Source organism: Rhipicephalus microplus, unplaced genomic scaffold (assembly GCF_043290135.1).
Source record: "Rhipicephalus microplus isolate Deutch F79 unplaced genomic scaffold, USDA_Rmic scaffold_12, whole genome shotgun sequence".
Lineage (NCBI taxonomy): Eukaryota > Metazoa > Arthropoda > Arachnida > Ixodida > Ixodidae > Rhipicephalus > Rhipicephalus microplus.
The window spans coordinates 46,621,935-46,645,004 of record NW_027464585.1 but is presented as its reverse complement, the minus strand read 5'-3'; the positions used below and the strand labels follow the sequence as shown (position 1 = coordinate 46,645,004).

General features: G+C 47.0%; 1 protein-coding gene and 1 long non-coding RNA gene across 6 annotated transcripts in view; one reads left to right on the top strand and one right to left on the bottom strand.

Annotated features, from left to right (window-relative positions):
* Positions 1–23,070, top strand: part of LOC119166787 (chymotrypsinogen B) — a 1,014,345-nt gene that overhangs the window by 303,461 nt on the left and 687,814 nt on the right. For all 4 annotated transcript variants that reach the window (XM_075882532.1, XM_075882530.1, XM_075882531.1 and 1 more), the window contains exon 4: positions 11,002–11,121. In XM_075882532.1, coding sequence (XP_075738647.1) covers positions 11,002–11,121 — 120 coding nt within the window. The remainder of the gene's footprint in view (positions 1–11,001; positions 11,122–23,070) is intronic.
* The window catches only part of LOC142783846 (uncharacterized), a 577,947-nt gene that overhangs the window by 438,177 nt on the left and 116,700 nt on the right, over positions 1–23,070 (bottom strand). The window lies entirely within an intron of this gene.

Here is a 23,070-nt window from a genome sequence, read left to right as displayed (position 1 = left end):
TTTGAATAGGGGAAAAATTTCGTTAACGATGTCATTTATATATATTAGAAATAGTAAAGGTCTCAAAACACTACCCTGGGGTACTCCAGACGTTACTGAAAGTTCATTAGAAGAGTAATTACCGACTGATACAAACTGTTTGCGATTATACAGATAAGCTGCTACCCAGTTAACTATGTATGCGGGAAGGTTAATGGACTGCAGTTTTTCAATAAGTTTACTGTGAGGAACAAGGTCAAACGCTTTCTTAAAGTCCAGAAATATCACATCGGCTCGACTTGTCAAGTTTACTAGCAAAGTAGTGAATAATTGTCGTTAATTGCGTTACAGTCGATAACCCTTTGCGAAAACCATGCTGGTGAGGAGAAAGTATAATGTTATCATTTAGAAACTTTGATATTTCTTTAGCAATAATATGTTCAACTAATTTACAGCACGTGGACGTTAATGAAATGGGTCGATAATTGGTTACTTGTGCTGCGTCGCCCTTTTTCGGAATGGGAACGACACGCGCAGTTAGCCAGTCCGCAGGAAGAATAGCTGACGACAACGAGAAACGAAAAATGATTACCAAAAAGGGGGCTAAAGCTTCAGCATATCTGCGCAGAAAGGCATTTGGTATGTTGTCTAGTCCTGGAGATGATTTAATTTTAAGGTTCAGTAGCATTGATACCACACCTGGTTGTGATACAATATCAGTGTTCAAGTCCCATAGCAAGCGATTTCGGTTTACAATGGTATTAGAACTAGAAAATACACTTTGAAAATAATCAATAAAGCACTCTGCGATACATTGCTTATCGACGACGACGAGGCCTTCGTGAACGATTTGGTCAATTGAGTTTGTTTTCCTGCTTATAAAAGACCAAAATTTTTGGGGTGCCGTGTAAATGAAGTTTGGCAACGTGTGCTGGAAATACCAGCGCTTAGCTAGCTGTACTTTAAGGTTTAATTTATCTTGCATTTGGTGAAGAATCACACGGGAGGCCCGCCGTCACCTTAGGCGCTTTACTTTCCTTTTGAGGTGCAAGATTTCTCTCGTTATCCAAAAAATAGTTTTCGATGCTTTTTTAGTTTTGTTGGGAATAAAGTTGCTAAGACAGTAAGCAATAATTTGTTTCAACTCATCCCAAAGTACAGCAGTATTGTTGCTTTGAAAATTATCAAGGCATAGTTCCAAATAATCCAAGACACTTTCATCTCTGGCACAAGAGAAATCTTTAACCATTATCTTTTTAAATTTACTGGTGTTAGGTACCTTCAAAGAAAAAGAACAGTATACTAGGTTGTGATCAAAAATTCCGGGATCAACCGATACAGAAAAGTTTTCTAATGAACGACTAATAAACACAAGGTCCAGTATGGATGCTGACATACCACAGGTGCGCGTTGGCTGTTTAACTATCTGATCCAGACTGTGAGATAGGATGATGTCATGCAAATATTGTAAATGCGAATTATTCGCGGTGCAAAAAAATCCGTTTTCCCAATCGACATCTGGCAGATTAAAATCACCTATAAGAAGAACCTTATCGTTTGCGAAAGACGCCATGTGCGTAAAAAGATTGCGAAAGAATTCGGGGGGAGAGTCAGGTGCTCGATAAGCGGCAAAATGTAAGAATGATTTATCCCAGCAAGAAAACTTTAGTGACACGGTTTCTAAGTTATCAGCTAGTCGTAATGGGGTAGCGGCTATAGTGTTTTTTAACAAAGCAGCCCCCCCCCCCTCCCCTAGTACTTCTGTCACGGCGATATGCCCTGTACGACGGAGGAAACACAACTGCATCTTCAATATTATCATGCAGCCAAGTTTCCGTTATGATCACTACATGAGGGTTGTAACTTAAAATAGTAGCCTCGAGGCTTTCCGATTTATTAACGACACTGCGGGCAATAATGTTTAAAACTAGAAGTTCTTTAAATTCAGAGGAGGACTCCACGGAGGAAAGTCAAGTGTTTCTGGTACTGTTTTGCCGACCGTCGATTTTGACCCTCAAGTTGTTGCTTTCATCCCATGTGAAAAGTTCATTGTTAATGCGCAGCTTATCGTTACGCAGGCTAACTTTCTTGCCTTGCTCTCTATCAGTTCTAGCGCTATCCCACAGCAGTTTACGTTTCCTTAGCGTATTGCGCGAATAATCGTTCTGAACTGATATTCGAGTACCCTTTAGTTTATGAGCATTTTTTAAGATATGCTGTTTTTCAGTGACATCCTGGAAGTAAATGATGACTGGTCTTCCACTACCCGCGTTATCGAGGCGATGAATTCGGCCGACAGATTTAAAATTAACCGAAAGCTTCTTGGAGAAAACTTCTTCAAGAACTTTATTTTTAAGAATATCTTCAGTTTCACCCATATCCTCAGGGACCCCAAAGATGTGAATCCATCTGGTGAAGCGGGGCAGCATACAATGACCACTGTTAAATGAGCCTAAGTGACAAAGCCAATTGATCCATAGAGCAGCTTACATCCCTAGCTGTCTATCGAGGAGTAAGACTGAAGTTTTGAAACAAATGTAAAATCAAACCATTGGCGTGCTGCTCACAATGGCCTGATTGTGGTCCCCAATGTTCTCGAATTAACAACAGGATGAATGGAGCTCTTATAAGTGCACAGCAGAAGTCAGTAAATAACTGGTGCACAGCTACTTGTTAAACAATGAACTCAAATAAAACACAGTTCATTGTCTTCCATTCTAGTCATAATGCCATTTCATCTACCCCCGCTATTACTATCAACGGCCACAGACATCTTTGTACCACAATGTTCACACTCTTGGGAGTAGTCTTAGATGGTCATCTAAAGTACAATTATCACATTTCACTTATAAGACAGAGGATAGCTCGTAGTATCAGAACAATATTTGAAGAACAAACATTATTCAACTTTGTTTTAACTATACTACGCCTTTATCCACAGTCATATTACGTACTGCATCACCTCATGGGTGAACACCTATCCATCCCACATCCCCCCACATCAATGTCTCCTTATGACGCGTGGAAGCTTGGGCAAGTTGGTAGGACATAACTGAATGCAGGAACAGCGCAACCTAGAAGTAGTTACTTCGTAACTACGGAAGCGAAAAAACAAGGACAGAAAAGAGCGCTGACTTTCAACAAAGATTTAATGCCGGAGTGGTGTACATATATAGGCGAAAAATGAGAAAAATGGGCATGCGTAGAAGGGTGCAGGAACAACTACTGTGATACAATGTCAGCAAAACTCTTGTCTCTTGTTGAATGGGCTGAAAAAAACAAATACATATGTAACCTAAAAAAGGAGATTGCGTATCTCGACCTTTTTTAAGTTACATATGTATTTGTTTGTTCAGCCCATTCAACAAGAGACAAGAGTTTTGCTGACATTGTATCGCAGTAGTTGTTCCTGCACCCTTCTACGCATGCCCATTTTGCTCATCTTTCGCCTATATATGTACACCACTCCGGCATTAAATCTTTGTTGAAAGTCAGCGCTCTTTTCTGTCCTTGTTTTTTCGCCTCCGTAGTTATGAAGTAACTACTTCTAGGTTGCGCTGTTCCTGCATTCAGCAATGTCTCCTAAACCAAGCCATTCGCATCCTTACATTTAGTACTCTATTCACCAGCATGTCCCCATATTTTCAGCAACATATCGTACTAACAGTGTGTAATTTATTCAAATATAAGCTGGCGACTTCTGTATTTAAGGGTCCGAATGTTTCCGTAACAATATCTTGCCAAAATTTCAATTGGTAAACGCTAATCCTACCAGGTTAATTTCTAACAACAATTTTTTACGGCCACATAGAAGGACTAACGATGGAAAAAACTTCACCGTATTCGCTCCCATGCATTTTTGGAATTCAATGCCACTATGCACTAAACAATTGCCATTTAACACTTTTAAAAAAGAGCACCATCTCTTTTGACAGTCGTAATTAATCTGTATTTATATATAAATATTCTCTTACAATATTTAGAGCTATTACTGTACTAGTTATTTTTACATTTATTATACATGTACATTTGAGTTGTCTAGTGTAACATAAAGTCCCTTTCGTTCAATGTTTTGCTGCCATTTTTAATAACCATGTATAAGTACTGAGTGTTGTTTTATTACCATTTCTACTGCAACTTTTATTACATGTTTGACTTGTTTCTGTTTCTATCAAAAGCATTTTATTTTAAAGATTATGAATGTGCTAGAATTAAAGTCATTGCAGAGTGGAAAGTACACCCAGCACTCAAAAAATTGAGGTGGGACCAGCTTTGCTCTCACCTTTGCTGACAGACAGTATGGTGGGGTGGTGTAAAGTTGCTTGCAGATGACTTAACAGAACAGATTTTGCTTCTTTAGGGAGAAGTGAAAGCAAAAAGATCCTGCACTACAAACTTTATTTGAATTTTTTATTCAATGTAAATATGAAGTCCCAATAGCAGCAGGTTCACTTTGGTGATTGATGGGTTCATTTCACATTTTCAATTGTTAGCAAAGGTTATGTTGCACAACAGTTTCTTGTCAAGCAGAATGAGAAATTATGGGTACTAATCGCCTTTAGAAGTTATACACAAAGGCAGATGCTGTTCTAATGGCAGTAGTTTCCACACTGAGCCGAGAATCAGTGCCTGGCAGCATTGCAGCTCCGGTCACTGATACATATTGCTTCGGGGGCTAGCCTCTAAGTGGGGGAGGAGAAAACAAAATGGTGTTAAATTCTTAGCTCAGCAACTTGCTGCCTAGCGACATTTTCACTTCTTTTTCAGGGCAGTTGCATGCGAAGAAGTCTGCACGTTTAGTGCGTCAACATGACAGTGCAAGTCACAGTTCCAGACAAGGCATAACATCGCGTACAAGAACCGGAAGCTGCACAAGTGGCTAAATCGTAAACTGAACTCATGAATTGAAAGCATAGGAGAGTTCGCATTAATAAAAAATTATGTGACGTGATCCTGTACTTAATCTACTAGACTATTTTACCATTCAAGCTGAATACAAATGAATCACAATACTGAATAGGAGCGATACTCTAATAGTGGGATTAAAGATTGTCAAGTAGTTCCTAACTTTGCGCGGTTCGTTACCACAGCTACGCATTTAACGAAGCGGAAATTAATCACACGACAACATAGAAAGAAGCACTGGCCATCCTAAGGGCACCCAGAAGCTTCAACGAAAGACGTTGGTGTGGTATCCGTACCAGGGAACCCACTTGCTGATGTGTAAAATAGTAAATTCTGTCAAGCTTTGAGAAAAAACTGAAGCTATAAAACTGGCACAAGCAGGATTGATTGCAGAGTCACCCACACTAATTCAAAAAACATTCAATCTTTATCATAACCGCAGTCGTTTGAGTGGCCATGACGGCATCCAGAGGACGTGCATGAAGCTAATCAAGCAGTTCATACGATCCGGCATAAAAGAACACCCAACAAAATTAGGGAAGTCATATCACGAGTGAAATAAGGTGAAATTTAGGCAGCTGACTCAACAAATGGTACAAAGTACTTTTCTGCACTGTTCGAGGTCATTCACATCAACTTCAAAGAATATTGTAAAAAAAGTCCAAAGGATATGGTTTGTAAAAGGATGGTAGCAGCAAAAGTAGAAAAGAGGATACCAAAAATCTGATCTCCTTCTAAACTAAAATATGTCTGACAGAAAGTCAGTATTAGTGAGAGACAGTGAAGAAGAACTACAGAGTCATCAAACCAATAAATAGCAAGCCAACTGGGAATAGCGCTCCGGTTTAGTAATCCATTCAGCAGTTAATGGGTTAGTGAAGCAAGCTAATTGAGGCATACATAAGTAATAAGTATGTGTCCAGACTTCCCAGAAAGATGGAAGAGCTGCTTTTAATTGACGTAGCCCATCATGCGCAGTCCTAAAAAGCATCTTCAGGGTGCACACCACTTCCTATGTATTTTTACTTACTGCAGCCTAAATGAGGCTATTGTTGGAGTGGGAAGCAACAAGCACAAATGAACATTCACGAACAGACTTTTCACTGTTCCTGCAAAGCAACATATCTACCAGCCAACGTGACTGTGAGTTGAAGTCATGATTAGCCTGACAGAAGAGAGAAATAAATAGGGTGAAGCTAATTACAGAAAGAGAGTAAAAGGAACTTCAACAAGAAACAGAATACAGCATTACTAAGAATTGAGGTTCGGAACTTAGTGCTAGTGATGAAAGAACTGCAAAATTCACCAGCGAGTCAAAAAGAGCCATTCTCTTTTGTCAAAATGGCAAGTCAGCCGCGACATTTCAAGACTGCCCGGTATGTTGGCCTCCACAGCCAACATTCTAAAGGAGTGCGGCGCCATGTTTCAAAGGAAAGTTTACTCAGCCATGCAAATTTTATGAATACAGAGGTGACTCTAAGCAAGTGAGAAGCAAATAAAATTCTGATAATATATACTATTTCTTATACTAAGGTCGATTTTCTGCGACACATCAGGCAATTCTGGGGACTTCATGCTGCAATCCGGCTAATAGTGATGACGTATCATGTACCAAAATGGCCACCCAGTGTCCCAAAAACTATTAAAATGACTGCTTGTGGGTCGGCAGTGGAGCTGAATGCAGGAACAGCGAAACCTAGAAGTAGTTACTTCGTAACTACGCAAGCGAAAAAAACAAGGACAGAAAAGAGCGCTGACTTTCAACAAATTAATAACTCCGATATTAAATCTTTTTGAAAGTCAGCGCTCTTTTCTGTCCTTGTTTTTTCGCTTCCGTAGTTACGAAGTAACTACTTCTAGGTTGCGCTGTTCCTGCATTCAGTTATGTCCTACCAACTTGCCCAAGCTTCCACGCTTCGGCAATGGAGTCACAGTGCATAGCAGCTAAGCGAGTTTCACTATTTATCACACAAGCACATCACTAGAAGCTCATATTGTGTTGTGATGTCAGGGCACTGTAGAAATGGAAAGTAGCTTTTAAAAGCATACTGTAATTTCTTTTGCAGAGTGTCCCCACACTTTGCAGTACATTTTCTAGATCATTGAAGGCTGGACCTTCATTAGACGCAACAAAATAAACATTTTGCTGCCAGTACTCCTTTATCATCCCAGGAGGTTTGAAAACGAGTGCTGCGGAAGTGAAGCAAGCGTAAGCAGTTCCAAAGACAAATGATTTCTTGCATAAGAAACTGGGAGGACTGAGGTATTAAAATAAAGAAGTTAGAAATGACTACAAAAATAGTGCTGTGCCTCTGTATCTTGTGCAGTCTCCTTACATACCACCTGTTAGAAACATGTATGATAGGCCAAGGTTCGCATGCATTAAAGGAAAAGAAATGTGAACTAAAGTTAACAAGATCACCAAAATTTCAGTGTGTTTTGGACAATACATAACAACTATCTGTCAACAATGCAGCATAGTACCATTATGTTAGTTACATCTTTGAGTATATTATGTTAGTGTTGTCAGCATAAACCACGTACATCACACATTACCTATCAACCGGAGGTGTATGGATGTTTTTTTATTCTTTTGCATGAAGCGAGAACTAGGAGTGTAGCAAAGAGCCTATGTCATTTCTCAGCTAGGTGCGGCAAACAGATTATAAAGTTTTGATAAACTGATCATTCACAACCCTGCAGCGAGTGTGCCATTCCCTGCCACGTGCACTCGGTAAACCATTATAATTCTTTTGCCTTAAACGAACGTGTATTGTCTGTAAAAAGAACTGCCGAGGAGGGTGCATTTTTGAACACTACGCGTAACTTAGCTGCATCTGGTCATTCTCTTCATTCACAGGACATTTGTCAATATTAGACGTTTAAAGTATGCAAGCTCAAACCACTAACATTTCCGGATTGCAGTTTTGATGTACACAATGCAGTCGTTCGCACACTAGCTGCACTGATATGCTACATGATGCTTACTCTGGACACTTGATCGTAAAAATTCACACATTCCGTCACTTAAATACCTAGCAGTATCGCAGTGAAGCCTCAATAAATGCGTGCGTACTTTTTATTACTTTATAGCTTTCGTCAAACGCTCGAAGCTGTGGGTCTGAGTTTTTTGTTGTTGTTGAATTTATTCCACTGATCAACATCTCGACGTCCTCTTAATCTTCACTGGAAACGACTGTCCACTTCTTGGTGGCTCCTGCAATCGTTCAAAACAGATCAACACTGCCGGAGGCGATAAAGTGCAGCGTCGATAGAAGCACGTTCACAGTGTTTTTCGGTACACTTGAAGTTTATACGCATGCCTCCAAATGATCGGAAGGCGTTTTTCATGATCAAGATTTGCTAAGCGAACACAGTGCACTTATGTAGTCCACCTGGCAGCTGCCAGCAGCATCGTCATGGGTCCAGCCAAGTTTGCTGACGACATAACGCACGAACCAATGAGTGCCCAGCTTCCGAGAGCCTCGTGAGGCCACCTGGCGCAAAGCATTGTGGGGTAGTTTTTCGACTCGCCTTTGTAAACTGGCAGCCCGGCCATGGTCCCGTTGTGCTGGCAATGTGGACAGCGCACCGCTGCTTGGCGTGCGATCACGCCAACGGGCAGTACGTCGCTGGAGCATGCTCCCCGCTAGTGTGCGCGTACCTTTGCCGGCCGTCGCCGGCGTTGCGGGCAAGCGAAGCCGATCGCGTTCGCGAATGGCGACCTCGTGCCTGGAACACCGACGAGGCGTGAGCCGGGAAAGCCAAACGCAAGCGTCGGCAGTGGAAGACCAATGACACCGACGAAGTGCGAGTCAAGAACGCCGATCGCGTTCTAGAATAGAGACGGTGCATGGGTAACACCGACGAAACGCGAGCCGAGGAAGACAAGCGCAAGCGTCTTCACGTCCCTCCTCCCGTGTCCATGCGTTTCAAGTAAACGTTCATTCCAGTAAACGCTACACCGAGTTTCACTTCAAACCGTTCTTACAGCTCCCGCGTCAACGCCCATTTCAACCGGGTCAACGCCGTGCGCAGCACCGCTGCTGCTTCGCATTCAATTACGGTTACCTTCGGAAATAGGGCCCATAGTTTTTTTTCGGTTGCCATGGCTGCATTTGTCAAAATTTTTATTTAGCCTGTTTAAGCACAAATATTGGGACAGAATATTCAGTCTGCGGTGAGAGAAGCACAATTAGCCTTCTCAGCGCCAAAGCTCGCATTTTTCATGTGCTGTTAAACTCAAGGAACCTCCGTAACAGATGCTGTAAGAAGGTTGCGATAGGGGTACTTTGCGACGTTCCTAGATGACGTCCCGCAGTTTTGAGTAGTTCATACGGACGCCGTGCAACAGGAGACACGTTCTCTATATTGTCGCTGAAAACAGCAGTAATACGCATCGGTGTTCATAGCAGGACGTCATGCACCGAAATAATTAATTTACATATTTAATGCATGCAGTGGCAAGACGGCTATTGGTGTGCATCAATCTAAGCACAATAAAACAAATTAAAAGAACAAGAGGCCGCCATCCCAAAGTGGCGTAAGGAGTGGTTAATGCAGCAAAATGATAATAAATATAAAGGCATGCGCGTTTCCAGAAAAGCATCCTGCCCACTACCATACGAAATTAGTAACATTCATTTGGAATCTGTAACTTCACAAAAATACTTTGGTTTGTACATTACTGCAAACTTAAACTGGTCTATTCCTATCGAACAAATAATCAACAAAGCTGATCTTCGCCAAAACTTTTATCTAGTTCTATGCTCAATGAAATTCCTGCTTTATAAAATACTAATCCTATCTAAATCTGAGTGTACTTACACTGGTGTGAGACGCTACCCATATCAATTTATTTGTATCAATCACACTAATTTCAGTCACACTGAGTATAAATTTTGTGAAATTTGAGCTTTCCCTCCCATAATTATCCTTACACAAAAAGTGTCACGCATTGCCTCGTTTCACAAAATGTACCATCATCCTGCACTATGCGATCGTCTAATCCATTTCGATCATCCCATCGTCACAAAGTGGGATTCACTTTGCTTACTTTCATCGATAATTTCTACCGCAAACCTATTGTAATTGAAATAGCCTTACCGCTGACGTGAAAATATTATTACTTAACTTAATTTTCATGAATCCATAGCTCACACTATATACTTTTTCTAACTTACTGTGTAGTTCTATTGTGCTTACATATTTTATTATTTCCGATGGAGGCGGAATTGTTGTAGGCCCGTGTGCTCAGATTTGGGTGCACGTTAAAGAACCCCAGGTGGTCGAAATTTCCGGAGCCCTCCACTACGGCGTCTCTCATAATCATATGGTGGTTTTGGGACGTTAAACCCCACATATCAATCAATCAATTGCATATTTTGTTCCCTTTTTCTTATTTTTTGCATGCGTACATTTTTACCACACCCCCTTCGTATTGCCTCTGGCCCTGAGGGAAATGAAAGGGAAATGTAAGCGTACAGCAAATTCTAGAACCAAGTGATTGTAGTTGTCCCTGTGCGCGAAACAAAAAACGTGGTCTAAACAGTTTCTTCGAGCAAAACACGAGGCGTTAAAACCAATTAGTGGACGACAGTGACAGCATGATGAAACAAAATGTGACGCCATAGCAACGTGCATGGTGTGGTTACTTTAGCGTTCGGGTAAATGAAAGTGCTCTTTATTCCCCAAAAAGTTCTGCTTAAGAATGCCGGCTGTTAATTTTTCAGTTTGTTAAGTAAAAAAAGCTCTCTGTTATCAAGAAAGGACCTGCATCATCTTTATATACCGTATCAAATGACTTCAGAATTAAGCTCTAGCACCTCGCAAGTATTGGTTTTTATCAGGAACAACAGTCGAAACGTTGAGATTACTATTATGAGCTTTGTTTCTGTACAAAAAACGCCGAGTTTGCAAGGTTGGCAGAACAATGAACAGCTGCAGTGTGGGTTTAGAGCTCTGATATCTGCAAGAGGCAACGCAATAAATGTTTGTATACCGACTTCGCGAAGCCGTGCCGACTGAAATTTTGCCAGTCAGCATGGCTAGTAAACTTGTATTATCTTGCGTCAAGTTTCTGTGATTTCTCCTGTGAAACTCTGGTTTAACCTGCAGGTCTCTGTGACAAGGATCAGTTCCAGTGCACTAACCGCCAATGTATTCATCTCAGAGGCATCTGTGATGGTGTCATCGACTGCACCGACGGATCAGATGAGAAGTTTTGCACAGCTGCGGGTGAGTTGACCTGCCCATGCAGAATGCTGAGATTAAATTTGGCTTAGTGTGCGCGAGGCTGCACCTCCGCAACTTGCTGAGCGCTGCGTAAGCTGTATCTGAGGCTTTAGCTTGCAACATTAGTTTACTGCGCGCAACATCGGAAACGTATAGTGCACCTGAGCGTCTTTGGCACAGTTAGCACAGTTGGAGTCGACTAACCGAAGCACAAAGCCCACAATAACAGTGTTACCTCACGTTACTCCCATCAAAATTTTACCGCGTCGCTCACGCAAAAATGACGCACGAAACGTACTCACTAGTGCAGATAAACGAAAATAGTTGTCTCTTTAGTTACTTCAGTTCGTCTGAAAAGCGCGCCGTTTTCCCAAACTGAGGCTGCGCAGCGAGTGCAGAACCCTTTGTGCGTCCGGTAACTACAACAGAATCGTTCCCATTAAAACCCAATGTGTACTATTCTCCCCACTACTAGATATGCGCGTGAACGCGTGGGCGTCTACTACCCCCTTCCTCCGTGCGCCAAAGTACGCGTGGGAGATGAAGGCATCAGCGCACGTTGCCGCTTCGTGATGATCTGGCAACGCTTAGGCGACGGAAGGCGCTGCGAGCGCGCAACCGATTAGGACCTGCAGCGTTTCGGCTCCATCGTTTTTCGATCGGAACCCCTGACCATCTCTTCGGACCCTCAAGAAAACCTCTCCACCGTCACCGGAATGTGATCCGGTTCATTTGGACACCCCATTTTGGCAAGTGGACCCACCTCACAACTTTCACGGGCGACTTACATCTGGACGCCGGAGGCGGCCCCGCTCGGCCTACTGGCTATGGCGCCCCCCGGCAAAATGGCCGATCGGTCCCACACCACGACCGTCACCATGGCGGACACATACACCAGATACGACCCCCACAGCATCATGTGGACTACCATCTCTACCTCGGACAGCAGGCCGGAGCTGCCCCAAACATTTAAGAGCACCGCGCTTGCTGCCGCGGTGGCAAGACGCGAGCGAGCGAGCGACGCGGCAGTGGCGGCGTCCGCCAATGCGGCCTCCCCGACCACGGCTGTCGACGAGGCAGACCGCTCCTCCTCCACACTTCCGCCGCCTGCGCCGCGCTCCGCGGGCCCGCAAGAGGGGAGGAGGCGGCCCTCGGGGCAGCCTCGGCCTCTTCCGAAGCCGAAGGAAACTGATTTTGTTGTTGTTCTGAAAGCACGGACACAACTATCCCTCACCGCCGTTTTCCCCGAGAACGGAGCCGGCAGCGCGCTCATCGCCCACCTCGGAGCGAACGCGAACCGGCTGGTCACAGTCACAGTCGTGATGGTGCAGGACCAAAACCTCATCCTGGCCTACACCCCACATCCGCTTATTGCGGACAAACTAATTGGCGAACTGACAGTTCCTTCATCCGTCGGACCGGTGCCCCTGTTCGGGTATCTCCGTGTGGACACCCAGGACTCCTGCTACGGAGTGGTGACAGTGCGCAGCTCTGACTCTGAAGCTGAACTTCGCCAACGCTTCTACTGGCCGGAAGGCGAAATACTGCACATCCGGCGTTTGGGCACCTCCAACAAGGTGCGGCTCACTTTTGCAGGAAAGGTGAAGCCCAGGTACGACACCTATGACGCCCTGCTGATCCCGGTGCAGCCATACAGAGAAACTGTACCAGCCTGCAACCAGTGCGGCTCAGTTGGGCATCGACCCGACGCTTGCCCTGGCCCTAAACCGGACCTCTGTGGTACCTGTGGCAACACAGTGCCACTCATAGATGGTGCTCGCGCACCTCACGAATGCACGCCGAAGTGTGCTCTATGCGCCGGACCCCACGTCACCGGGGACCGGTGCTGTAAGGAACGTTACAGGGCACCACCACCAAAACCATCCACTCTTCTACCGAAGAACCAAACCGGCTCCAAGAAACGCAAACGCCGGCGAACACGGAAGCCAAGCAGGCCGACCACCGGGACTTGCAAGGGGCCCAGCCTCCTGCCACCAAACCTTCTCCTCCACCCCCGCATCCTGGCGCGGGGGCTCCCGGGCCCTCCAAGCGAGGCCCCACCCCGGCCGGACCTCCCGCCGCGAGGTCCACCTCGAGCCAGGGCCCACCTGCCTCCCCTACACCGCACCCGCCGTCACCCGGAATCCAGCCTGCTGCCCAAGGGGATGCCACATAGGCCGCTCGCGTCCGACAAGGACCCGAGGTGAGCGACTCGGGCGGGGCAGCCTCCCCATCCGGAACCCCCTCGAACCCACCCAAACCTCAAACCTCTTCCGCCCCCACACGGGTACAACTCGAAATTAAACAGCCCTCACTGGGGTTATCGTCGGGAGGAACGACGTGGTCGGAAATTGGCGAAACTCATTTCCACCATGGGCGTAACCATCCTGATGGACCCCACACACCCAACCCGCATTGGAAACTCTGTTACCCGAGACACATGTCCCGATCTCACACTCACCAAAAACATCAAACACGCAGATTGGCTCAATACCGAGGAAACCCTCGGTAGTGACCACTCCATTGTCATTACCACAATCCGGACACACCCCCTTACTTGTCCCCACCACCAAGCGAAACTTCCAGACTGGACCAAATTTCGCTTGGTATACTCCAATCCGACCCCCATAGCTCTCCAAGGATACTACACTTGGTCCCAACATCTCGTAAACTCACTCCACAAAATCGAGCAGACGGTTCAACTTTCAGAGGCCACGCCGGTGGTGGACAACCACCTCCTGCATCTCTGGGAGGCTCGGCACAGCCTAGTGCGCCGATGAAGCCGACAGAAACACAACCGACAGCTCAAAATCCGCATAGTGGCTCTCACCCTAGAGACCGACGAGTACGCGGCCCAGCTCGCCGACTCAAACTGGGTAGAGCGCTGCAACACTGCCGCCACACAGATGTCAAGCCGCAACACCTGGCGTCTCTTTAGGGCTCTCATCGACCCTAGCCAAACACGCACAGAAACACAGAAACACCTTCAGCGCGCGCTTCACGCCTATGCGGGTGACGCGGAAAAATTGGCACAGGCTCTCAGAGACAAATATCTCTGTAGCCAACAGGACCGCATCGGACCGGCGTATTCATATGCAGGCACGGAAAACGCCGAGTTGGATCGTTGCTTTCAGCTCCACCATCTGAAGGCGGCCCTGTCCAAAATGAAACGAGGCACAGGGCCAGGTCGGGATCGAGTGACGGTTCGGCTCCTAGCCAACCTCCCTGACTCGGCGTACATTCACCTTCTCGACTACTTCAATCAGATCTGGGAGGGGCGCGAACCCCTACCACTCGATTGGAAAACGGCCGTAGTAACTTTCATCCCTAAATCAGGCAAATCTGTAAACATCGACAATCTCAGACCGATTTCCCTAACCTCATGCGTAGGGAAACTTATGGAAACCATGGTTCGGGACAGGCTCTCTGAATACTTGGAGGCCCGACACACTTTTGCAGACACTATGTACGGCTTCCGCCCACATCGCTCTGCTCAGGACATCCTCCTGCAACTCCATCGTGACGTTGTCGAACCGGTCGAACATCCCAGTGACGACAAGGTAGTCCTCGCTTTAGATCTCAAGGGAGCTTTCGATAACGTTACCCATGACATCATCCTTACCAACCTATTACAAACAAACTGTGGGAATCATGCTTTTAGGTACGTCCGCCAATTCCTGATAGAACGGCAGACATACCTGCGTATTCAAGACAAGGAGCATGGACCCTACCCCCTCGGTACGCGCGGAACACCACAGGGAGCAGTCCTCTCTCCTCTTCTGTTCAATCTTGCCATGGCTCACCTTCCCTCATTGCTAAACGATGTCCCAGGCGTGCAGCACGCTCTGTACGCCGACGACATCACGCTATGGGCAGCTCAGGGTTCCCTTGGTAGCATCGAGACATGCCTGCAACATGCCGCGTCGATAGTTGACAGCTACGCCCGCGGCTGTGGTCTCGAATGCTCACCCACCCAATCGGAATACGTGCATCTTCGCCCCAAACCGAACGACACGACACAAATTGAACTCAACTTGTGTAAAAGCGCCATTCCGGAACACGACGAAATCAGAGTCCTGGGACTCTTCATACACAAACACCGCAAAATTGACACCACTCCGCGCAAACTACGCACTGTGGGGGATCAGGTGGGCCGCACGATCCGCCGGGTTTCGAACAAGCGAGGAGGTCTCAAGAGCCGTGCTGCTCTGCGCCTCGCCAACGCTTTCGTGACCATCCGGATCCTTTATTCGACACCTTACCTGCGTCTGCGTAAATGCGACGAGAATAAACTAGACTGTATACTCCGCAAAAATTACAAACGTGCCCTAGACCTCCCCATCTCAACGTCGAACTAGCGTCTCGCAGACCTGGGCATGAGAAACACGTACGGGGAACTTAAAGAGGCTCATCTCAATAACCAGTACCTGCGCCTTAGTAGGTCTCAGGATGGGAACAACCTCCTACACCGCCTCCACATTTCCAACACCCACAAGGTGGAAGGGCGTACCGCGATCCCCGACGATTGGCGTGGTGCACTGATCATTCCGCCTCTGCCCCAAAACATGACAAATGGGACTCACGATGGGCGGCGTACAGCGCGGGCTACAGCCCTACAGCAACGGTATGGCTCACGCCCGGGAGTCTTCTACACCGACGCATCCGGCCCCCACCTCGGCGGGTGGTACACGGCCGCTGTGGTTCACCAAAACGTACCTATTCAAGGGCCCACCTTTCGAGCACCGGACATCACACACGCGGAGGAGGTCGCCATAGACCTCGCCGCAGTGGACCCCGCATCTCAGATAATTATTACCGATTCGCGGAGGGCGTGCCAAAATCTCACACGGGGTTGCATCAATGATCGCGCCGCCGAAATCCTTAAGCGATGCTATTATCTAGATCGCCCAAATCCACGCACCGTCATCTGGACTCCTGCTCATACGGGGCTAGTTGGAAACGAGGCTGCAGATGCCTCGGCCCGAGCGCTTAATTACCGGGACCCGCCTCGCCCTCCATCGCCTGATGTTCCAGAACCCAATCCGGCTACCTCTTTCAGAGAAATCACCGCTATGTACAAATCGGACAGGCTCCGCTTCCCACCCCCAGCATCGGGCCTGCCCAAGAAGGACGAGCGCTGGCTTCTCCGTCTCTATAACAATATAGTATTGTGCCCGGCGATACTCAAACATTTCAATCCGGCATTCTCTGGCGAATGCCCGCACTGTGACCATCCGTTCGCGGATACTTTCCATATGGTGTGGGCATGCCCCTCAAATCCGGCGGTCCCGCCACTTTCTTCTCCTTCCCTCCCTACCCGAGAGAGCTGGGAGGCTGCCCTGCTCGGTTGCTCAACCCTAGAGGACCAGCGTGCCCTAGTGGCCCGAGCACGTGCTGCAGCAGAAGCCACGGGGGTCCCGGACTAGGGACTCCTCCTAGATTTTGTAAGGGGCCAGCCCTTAAAGCCGTCCCCAACTCTCTCCTGTCAACTGAGTGAATAAAGTTTACTACCTACCTACCTACCTACCTACCTAGGCGACGCGCTTTCTTGGCGCCATCTCGCAGGTAATGCGGAAAACACGATAGTTCCCGAAGTCACGATCGCCAACGGTAAATGGTTGATATAAATAGCTTCCCGTGTCAATGTTGAAGGAGGTCATCGAGTAATAAATAAAGTGAGGGGAGGTCAGTACGTGACATTTTCTAAAGCCGGAAGCAGGGAAGAATAGAGGACTTCTCCTCGCAATGTTGGGCATGCTACGGCAGCTCGCACATGCACGACGGCCACCAACGAGAGGAAGGCAAGCCGAGAGAGCTGATTTCGACCACGTCGGGCGTGAGCGGCATCGAAGCCACCATCTGACAGACGATCTGGAAAAGCGCAACTTTTTGGTTTATTATGAGCAAACGTGCTGCAAAACTCGCTTGTTTAGTGCCTCTGTTTCGCATATCGTGTTTATTCCACTGAATGCAAAAGAGCAACGACACGAATCAGGCTGTTAATCGCCCCTACAGGCTGTTTTCTTCTGCAGATATGACAAGTTCGGGGTAGGAAACATAATGTACCAGTAAAATGTTAATAAATTTGCCGTGCTACTTAGCCAGAATAAGTACCTCCGAATCATTCTTTTACATTTGTGCCACGGTACGTGTGCCCGTGTATTGTTCGCGACAGCGCATGGGTAGGCCGACTGTGACCATATTAAAAAAAACACTAGGCCAAAGGCCAAGTTATCATGTGCATTACGTAAACAGGAAGCAATAATTAAAACAATAAATTCTCTTCTGTGTCAGGCACGTGTAATTCTTAACTTGACAAGCTCCGGTAAGAACGATGGCCGACATTCCGCCTTCTGATAGTTGTGACCGTCGTGCACGAGAACGATTCACCGCCACCTCTCGCAATAATGGCTCCTTCATACAGAGCATTCCGGCTGCCAAAAGCGTGCCGAATTCGATTCGGTGGCGTCGAGATCCGCCGACAGGGCCCTCTCTGTGCCAATTTCTCTCAGACCAATTTTTGTGGCGGCTGCCACCAGATCGGCTCGCCGATAGAAGCTCTAGCCGAGGAATTGGAAAAAAAATCTCGGCCAAGTCCAACTATCAAGTCAGGTCACAGTCAAGTAACGCGCGCTTAGCACAAGTGCTCATTGAATTGTTGCGCAACCACCCCGTCCTATCCGGCAAACGCCACCCCAAGCACAAGGACAGCTTGATAAAGGGGCACTTGTGGGATAAACTAGGAAGTGAGCTCGGAGTGACTGGTAAGTAAGAGTTCCTGTGCGCGTGTTAAATGCGAGCACCTCGCATGTCGCGGGATCGAATCCCGGCTGTGGCGGCTGCATTTCCGATGGAGGTGGAAATGTTGTAGGCCCGTGTGCTCAGACTTGGGTGCACGTTGAAGAACCCCAGGTGGTAAATTTCCGGAGTCCTCCACTACGGCGTCTCTCATATACATCTGGTGGTTTTAGGACGTTAAACCCCACATATCAATCAAATGCGAGCACTTCGTGAAGCAGTTGCCTTTCTCGTCAGAGTGGCAAGGAGCGTTGAAACGTACAAAATACAAAGATCTAACTCTTCGCGGGCGCACTGAAGTTACGAGCAGTTGAGAGCGTCCGGGGAACAGGGGATAATCCCGTGCTCACACCGTAGTTAATTGTTCTCTCAGCAGATGGCGCGCTATAATGAGCGTCGCTCATCAAGGGAAACCTTTATGGGAAACCTTTCTAAGCTGTAGAATGGACGCATTCTTTCTTATCAATGAAAAGATTAGAAGAAAAGGAGCTCAGTGTCTGGTAGAAGTACATAAACAAGATAGAAAGGCATCTGCGAAATTTCGGAACAATCTAAACTACCTAAGAATTAAGATGAGCGTAGAGCAGAGGTTTATATCTACAGCCCAAGGTGCTAGGCTAGAAGGGGACGAAGCTATTGAATATATAGGAGCAAGGGTGACAAAAAAAATTTCAACAAAGAAGTGCTTCAAGCACCACAATAGACAAGGATGAATCAAGTGTTGCAATGGCTCCATTTTCAAAACGAGAGTGGGAAAGGGCTGAGAAAAGGGTTCCTAGTAGTACACCAACAGTCCCAGATGGCATTCCAATTATGCTGATAAAGACATTAGGTCCCAAGTCTAAGCAGGCTTTGAGAGAGGCAGTGATCAAACTAATAATTGATGGTGAAGTTCCTGATGAATTGAAACTTAGCAGGATGAGCATGATCTATAAAGGAAAGGGGGACAAAGCTGACATAAACAAATACCGTCCTATAAAAGTGACATCAGTGGTATACAGGCTGGTGATGCAGATTATAAAAAAAGACTGCAGGCATGGATAGAGGATGGGGGTGGGGGCGCTGGGAAAACAGCATAATGGGTTTCGGAAACACAGGAGGTGGGAAGACAATCTGTTCTAACTGACGCGGTGCATCGAAAGAGGAGAAAAGAAACACAGGCCCCTGTGGCTAGCATTTTTGGATGCCAAGGGAGCGTACGATAGCGTGGTTCAAGAGGAATCGTGGCGAATACTGGACACACTAGGCGTGGAACATGTAGTCATTAATCTTTTAAAGGATATCTATAAAGGTGACAAGGCAGTTATAAAGTGAGAAAAACAGGTATCCAAGCCTGCAGAAGTAAAACGGGGGCTTAGGCAGGGGTCTCCCCTGTCACCCTTATTATTCATGATTTACCTACAAGGATTAGAGGCCAAATTAGAAGGAAGTAGACTGGGCTTCAACCTGTTTTTAGTCAAACAAGGAAAACTCATTGATCAGGCACTACCAGCATTAATGTACGCAGATGATATAGTGCTAATGGTTGACAACAAGGAAGATTTGCAGAGATTGATGGACATCTTCGGTAATGAGGGAGATAGGTTAGACTTTAGATTCAGTAAGGAAAAATCAGGAGTCGTGATTTTGAATGATAATGAAGGTACTGAGCTTAGAATACAGGAGGTCACGCTAGAGATTACAGATAAATACAAATATCTGGGCGTATGGATAAGCAATGGGACCGAGTACCTAAGGAAACCCGAAATATACGTGACGACTAAAGGTAACAGGAATGCAGCAGTGATGAAAAATAGGGCACTGTGAAATTACAATAGGTATGATGTTGTGAGAGGATTGTGGAAAGGGGTCATGGTTCCTGAGCTGAAGTTCGGCAATGCGGTCTTGTGCATGATATCAGAAGTTCAAGCAAGATTAGAAATTAAGCAATGCGGAATAGGTAGGCTTGCCTTAGGAGCTCACGAGAATACACCAAATCAGGGAGTACAAGGTGATATGGGATGGACATCATTTGAGGGCAGGGAAGCTAGCAGCAAGATAAAATTTCAGAAGTGATTGAGAGAAATGGGGGAGGACCGTTGGGCTAGGAAGGTATGAAGCTACTTCTACATGAAGATTGTCGATACAAAATGAAGGAAGCGAACCAGAAAATTGACTCCTTAATGCTTAGAAAACTGTAGGGAGCCAAACCAAAAAGAATTATTGGTTAAGAAGAAGGTGAAGGAAGCGGAGACCGATATGTGGAGAATCGGCATGATTAAGAAGTCCGCACTAGAGATCTATCAAACGTTTAAGCAGGAAATTGCCAAGGAAAGGATCTATGATAATACTCGGAGTAGTTTTCTACTGTTTGAAGCCAGGACGGGAGTATTGGGAACCAAGACATATCGGGCCAAATACGAAGGGGTAGACACGGTATGCAGTGCGTGTGGAGAGGAGAAAGAAACTGCCGAACACTTGATAATGTTCTGTAAAGGGCTTCACCCCATAGTTCAGGATGATGGCGCAGATTTTTTCAAAGCACTGGGGTTTAGGGACAGGGAGGGCAAACTAGACTTTAGGCGGGTAGACTTAACTAGAAGGAGGTTATCTGATTGGTGGCTAAAGTCAAGCCACGAGTGAAAATTAAAACCTTCACTGCAAAGTATGAATCCTCAACGTCACTATTTGAAGAAAAAAAAAGATAAATCTAATGGTTAGCTCACTAAGTATTACGGCTAGGTGGCGTTAGCCGCCTCCCGATCTAAAGGGTAAAGCCACATCCATCCATCCGTCCATCCATCCATCCATCCATCCATCCATCCATCCATCCATCCATCCATCCATCCATCCGTCCGTCCGTCCGTCCGTCTGTCCGTCCGTCCGTCCGCTATCCCTCGCGTCCCCGCTCGATGGTCCGCTTCGGTAGGATAGGTACGCAAATCGGGCTGGGCGGTCAGAGTTTCTTGTAATAGAATTACGGCAGGCCATCGGCACTAAATTGAACGAATTGTTGCAAGGCTGTCTTCCGCTTGGAAAAGCAATAACACTGCCAAATTACAAGATTGCTCGTGTTAGCCATGATTACTGCATAGGGGTTGCCGCATGACTCGCCGCGTGCTGTTCTTCTGGTATTTGTAACCGCACGTGAAGTTCGGTGAGCTGGAGGTTGTGTGGGGTCATATCGGCAACGCGGTCTGCTGCAAAGTCTGCGCGCAGGCGGGAAAGTGCCTCCATGAAATTAGACATAGTAACGGGCTCTTCCGGGGGTGCTCGGCCGCGCGACACTTCTCAGCGCGATTAGCGTTAGACGAGTTAGAGGAAGCGGGTTCAATGGCTGGAGCGGCGGGCGTCGGCGTCTCGGCTGCTTCATGTTTCTAATGAGTGCTTTGAATTTTTAGTTTTCTTTGCGCAGCAACGCGAGCTCGCGTTTGAGCTCACGAATCTTATCGTTTTCATGCTGTGGCAAGTTACTCGACTGCACGTAACTGCGAGCCTCACCTTAACTGGTGACTCGATCGGCCCAAGTAGGCTTTGCAGTCGGCTTCTCGGTGGTGGTAGGCAGGTGCTACGCCGGTTGAGTCGGGGATGGTTTCTAGGGCGTCGGCTGTTGCATGGACGAGTCTCCGTGGGTCTGTTGGTTGTTGTTACGCCGGCGTCTGCGGCGGCGTCAACGTCAAACGACGCAAGGGACTTGATAGTAATTTGGGCATGTGCGGTCGCCCGTAATGTAGGCCTGGCCGCACGACGCGCACTCGGGTATCACACACTCGGTGGGTTTGATACCACAGTGTTTACGAACTTCCTCACATGAGGTAGGGCAGACGTCTTGTCGATGCCCGACGCGGCCGCAGTTGCGACAGGTGTCGATCTGTTGCTTATAGAGCATGCAACGCAGCAGGAGAATGCCGCAGCGCACATAGTTGGGGACTTAAAGTCCACCGAAGAGAAAGATGATGGGGGTTGTATCCTTGATTCGTCGTACCACCATCAACGTGGGGTTATGTGATGAGACGAACAGGCGTTGTAGTTATGGGTCTAGAAGGTCAGCGCCGACCACTCGGACTACGCCTCGGCTGATGGTGCCAGATGCCGCTACGTAAGTTCATACTGGATGTTCTCACTCTATGAGAACAATTCCTCGTACTTTGGCGTACGCTTCGGTCGTTTGTAGGATCGGCGTGCTGATCACAAAGATATTCTGGGTGTCGTTAGTGCAAACGATATCTTCCTCTGCCGCCGTTGGCGGGAGTCGTGCGGCGAGTAGTAGAGCTTGCAAGAACTTAAGCTTGTTGTACCTACGTACATCCAGGCCACCTCCGGGGCGGACGATGACACGGTGGTGATCCGTTGGAAGTGGGGGGAGCCAGCTGGTGGCTGCAACCCTCGTCACAGCTCCGGTACACAAGGTGCCAATATGGGCGCCGGCTGGTTTGCCGGTGGTAGTAGTTGAAGACTTTGCTCGACATCCGATTGCGTCGATCCAGCTAGGCGCACTGGCTTCCTCTTCAGTGATCGTTTCTACATCCACCATGGCTTCGGGCAGGATAACGGCGCAGGGGCGGGACGTGCTGGCGCAGGGGTCCGTAGTCGTCTTGGGCCTACTAGAGGCTTAGCGAGTGAAGGCGAAACGTTGGCTGGAAAGGGAGAAAAGAGGGGTGGCCCGGGCCAGAATTGGTATCCGGGTGTTCCCCTAAACTTAGTGAAAATGTTGGTGAAAATTAGGGAAGATAGAACTCAGCAGACCAGCAAGAAGTATAGCAGAAGGCGGAGCCGATGCGTAGGCATCCGTTCATCTTGACGCCCCCGCTGCGTCTATCTGAATGAGGCACGCAGGTTCGTGATTCTTGCATTTGACCACGCATTATTAACACAAAGGTTGCGGCTGCATGTGACTAACAATTCTGTGATATTTCCCTCAAAACACAAAAGAAGCTTGCGCTGTGCTTTGTATACGGCTATGTAGCAAAAAATTGTAATTTTTGCATGCTTTTTATGTCAACCTTAAGCCGTCTATAGACGCAAACCAAAATATATGAAGTAGCTTATTAGTGCCCATTCTTGAAGCAAAAATACGTTTCTTTACCGTTAATACCCATTTGATAATTCGATTCAACGTGGAATGAGTTGCCACTTTTGACAGAGGTGACGCACTTGGCCCCCGTGGTTTTTATT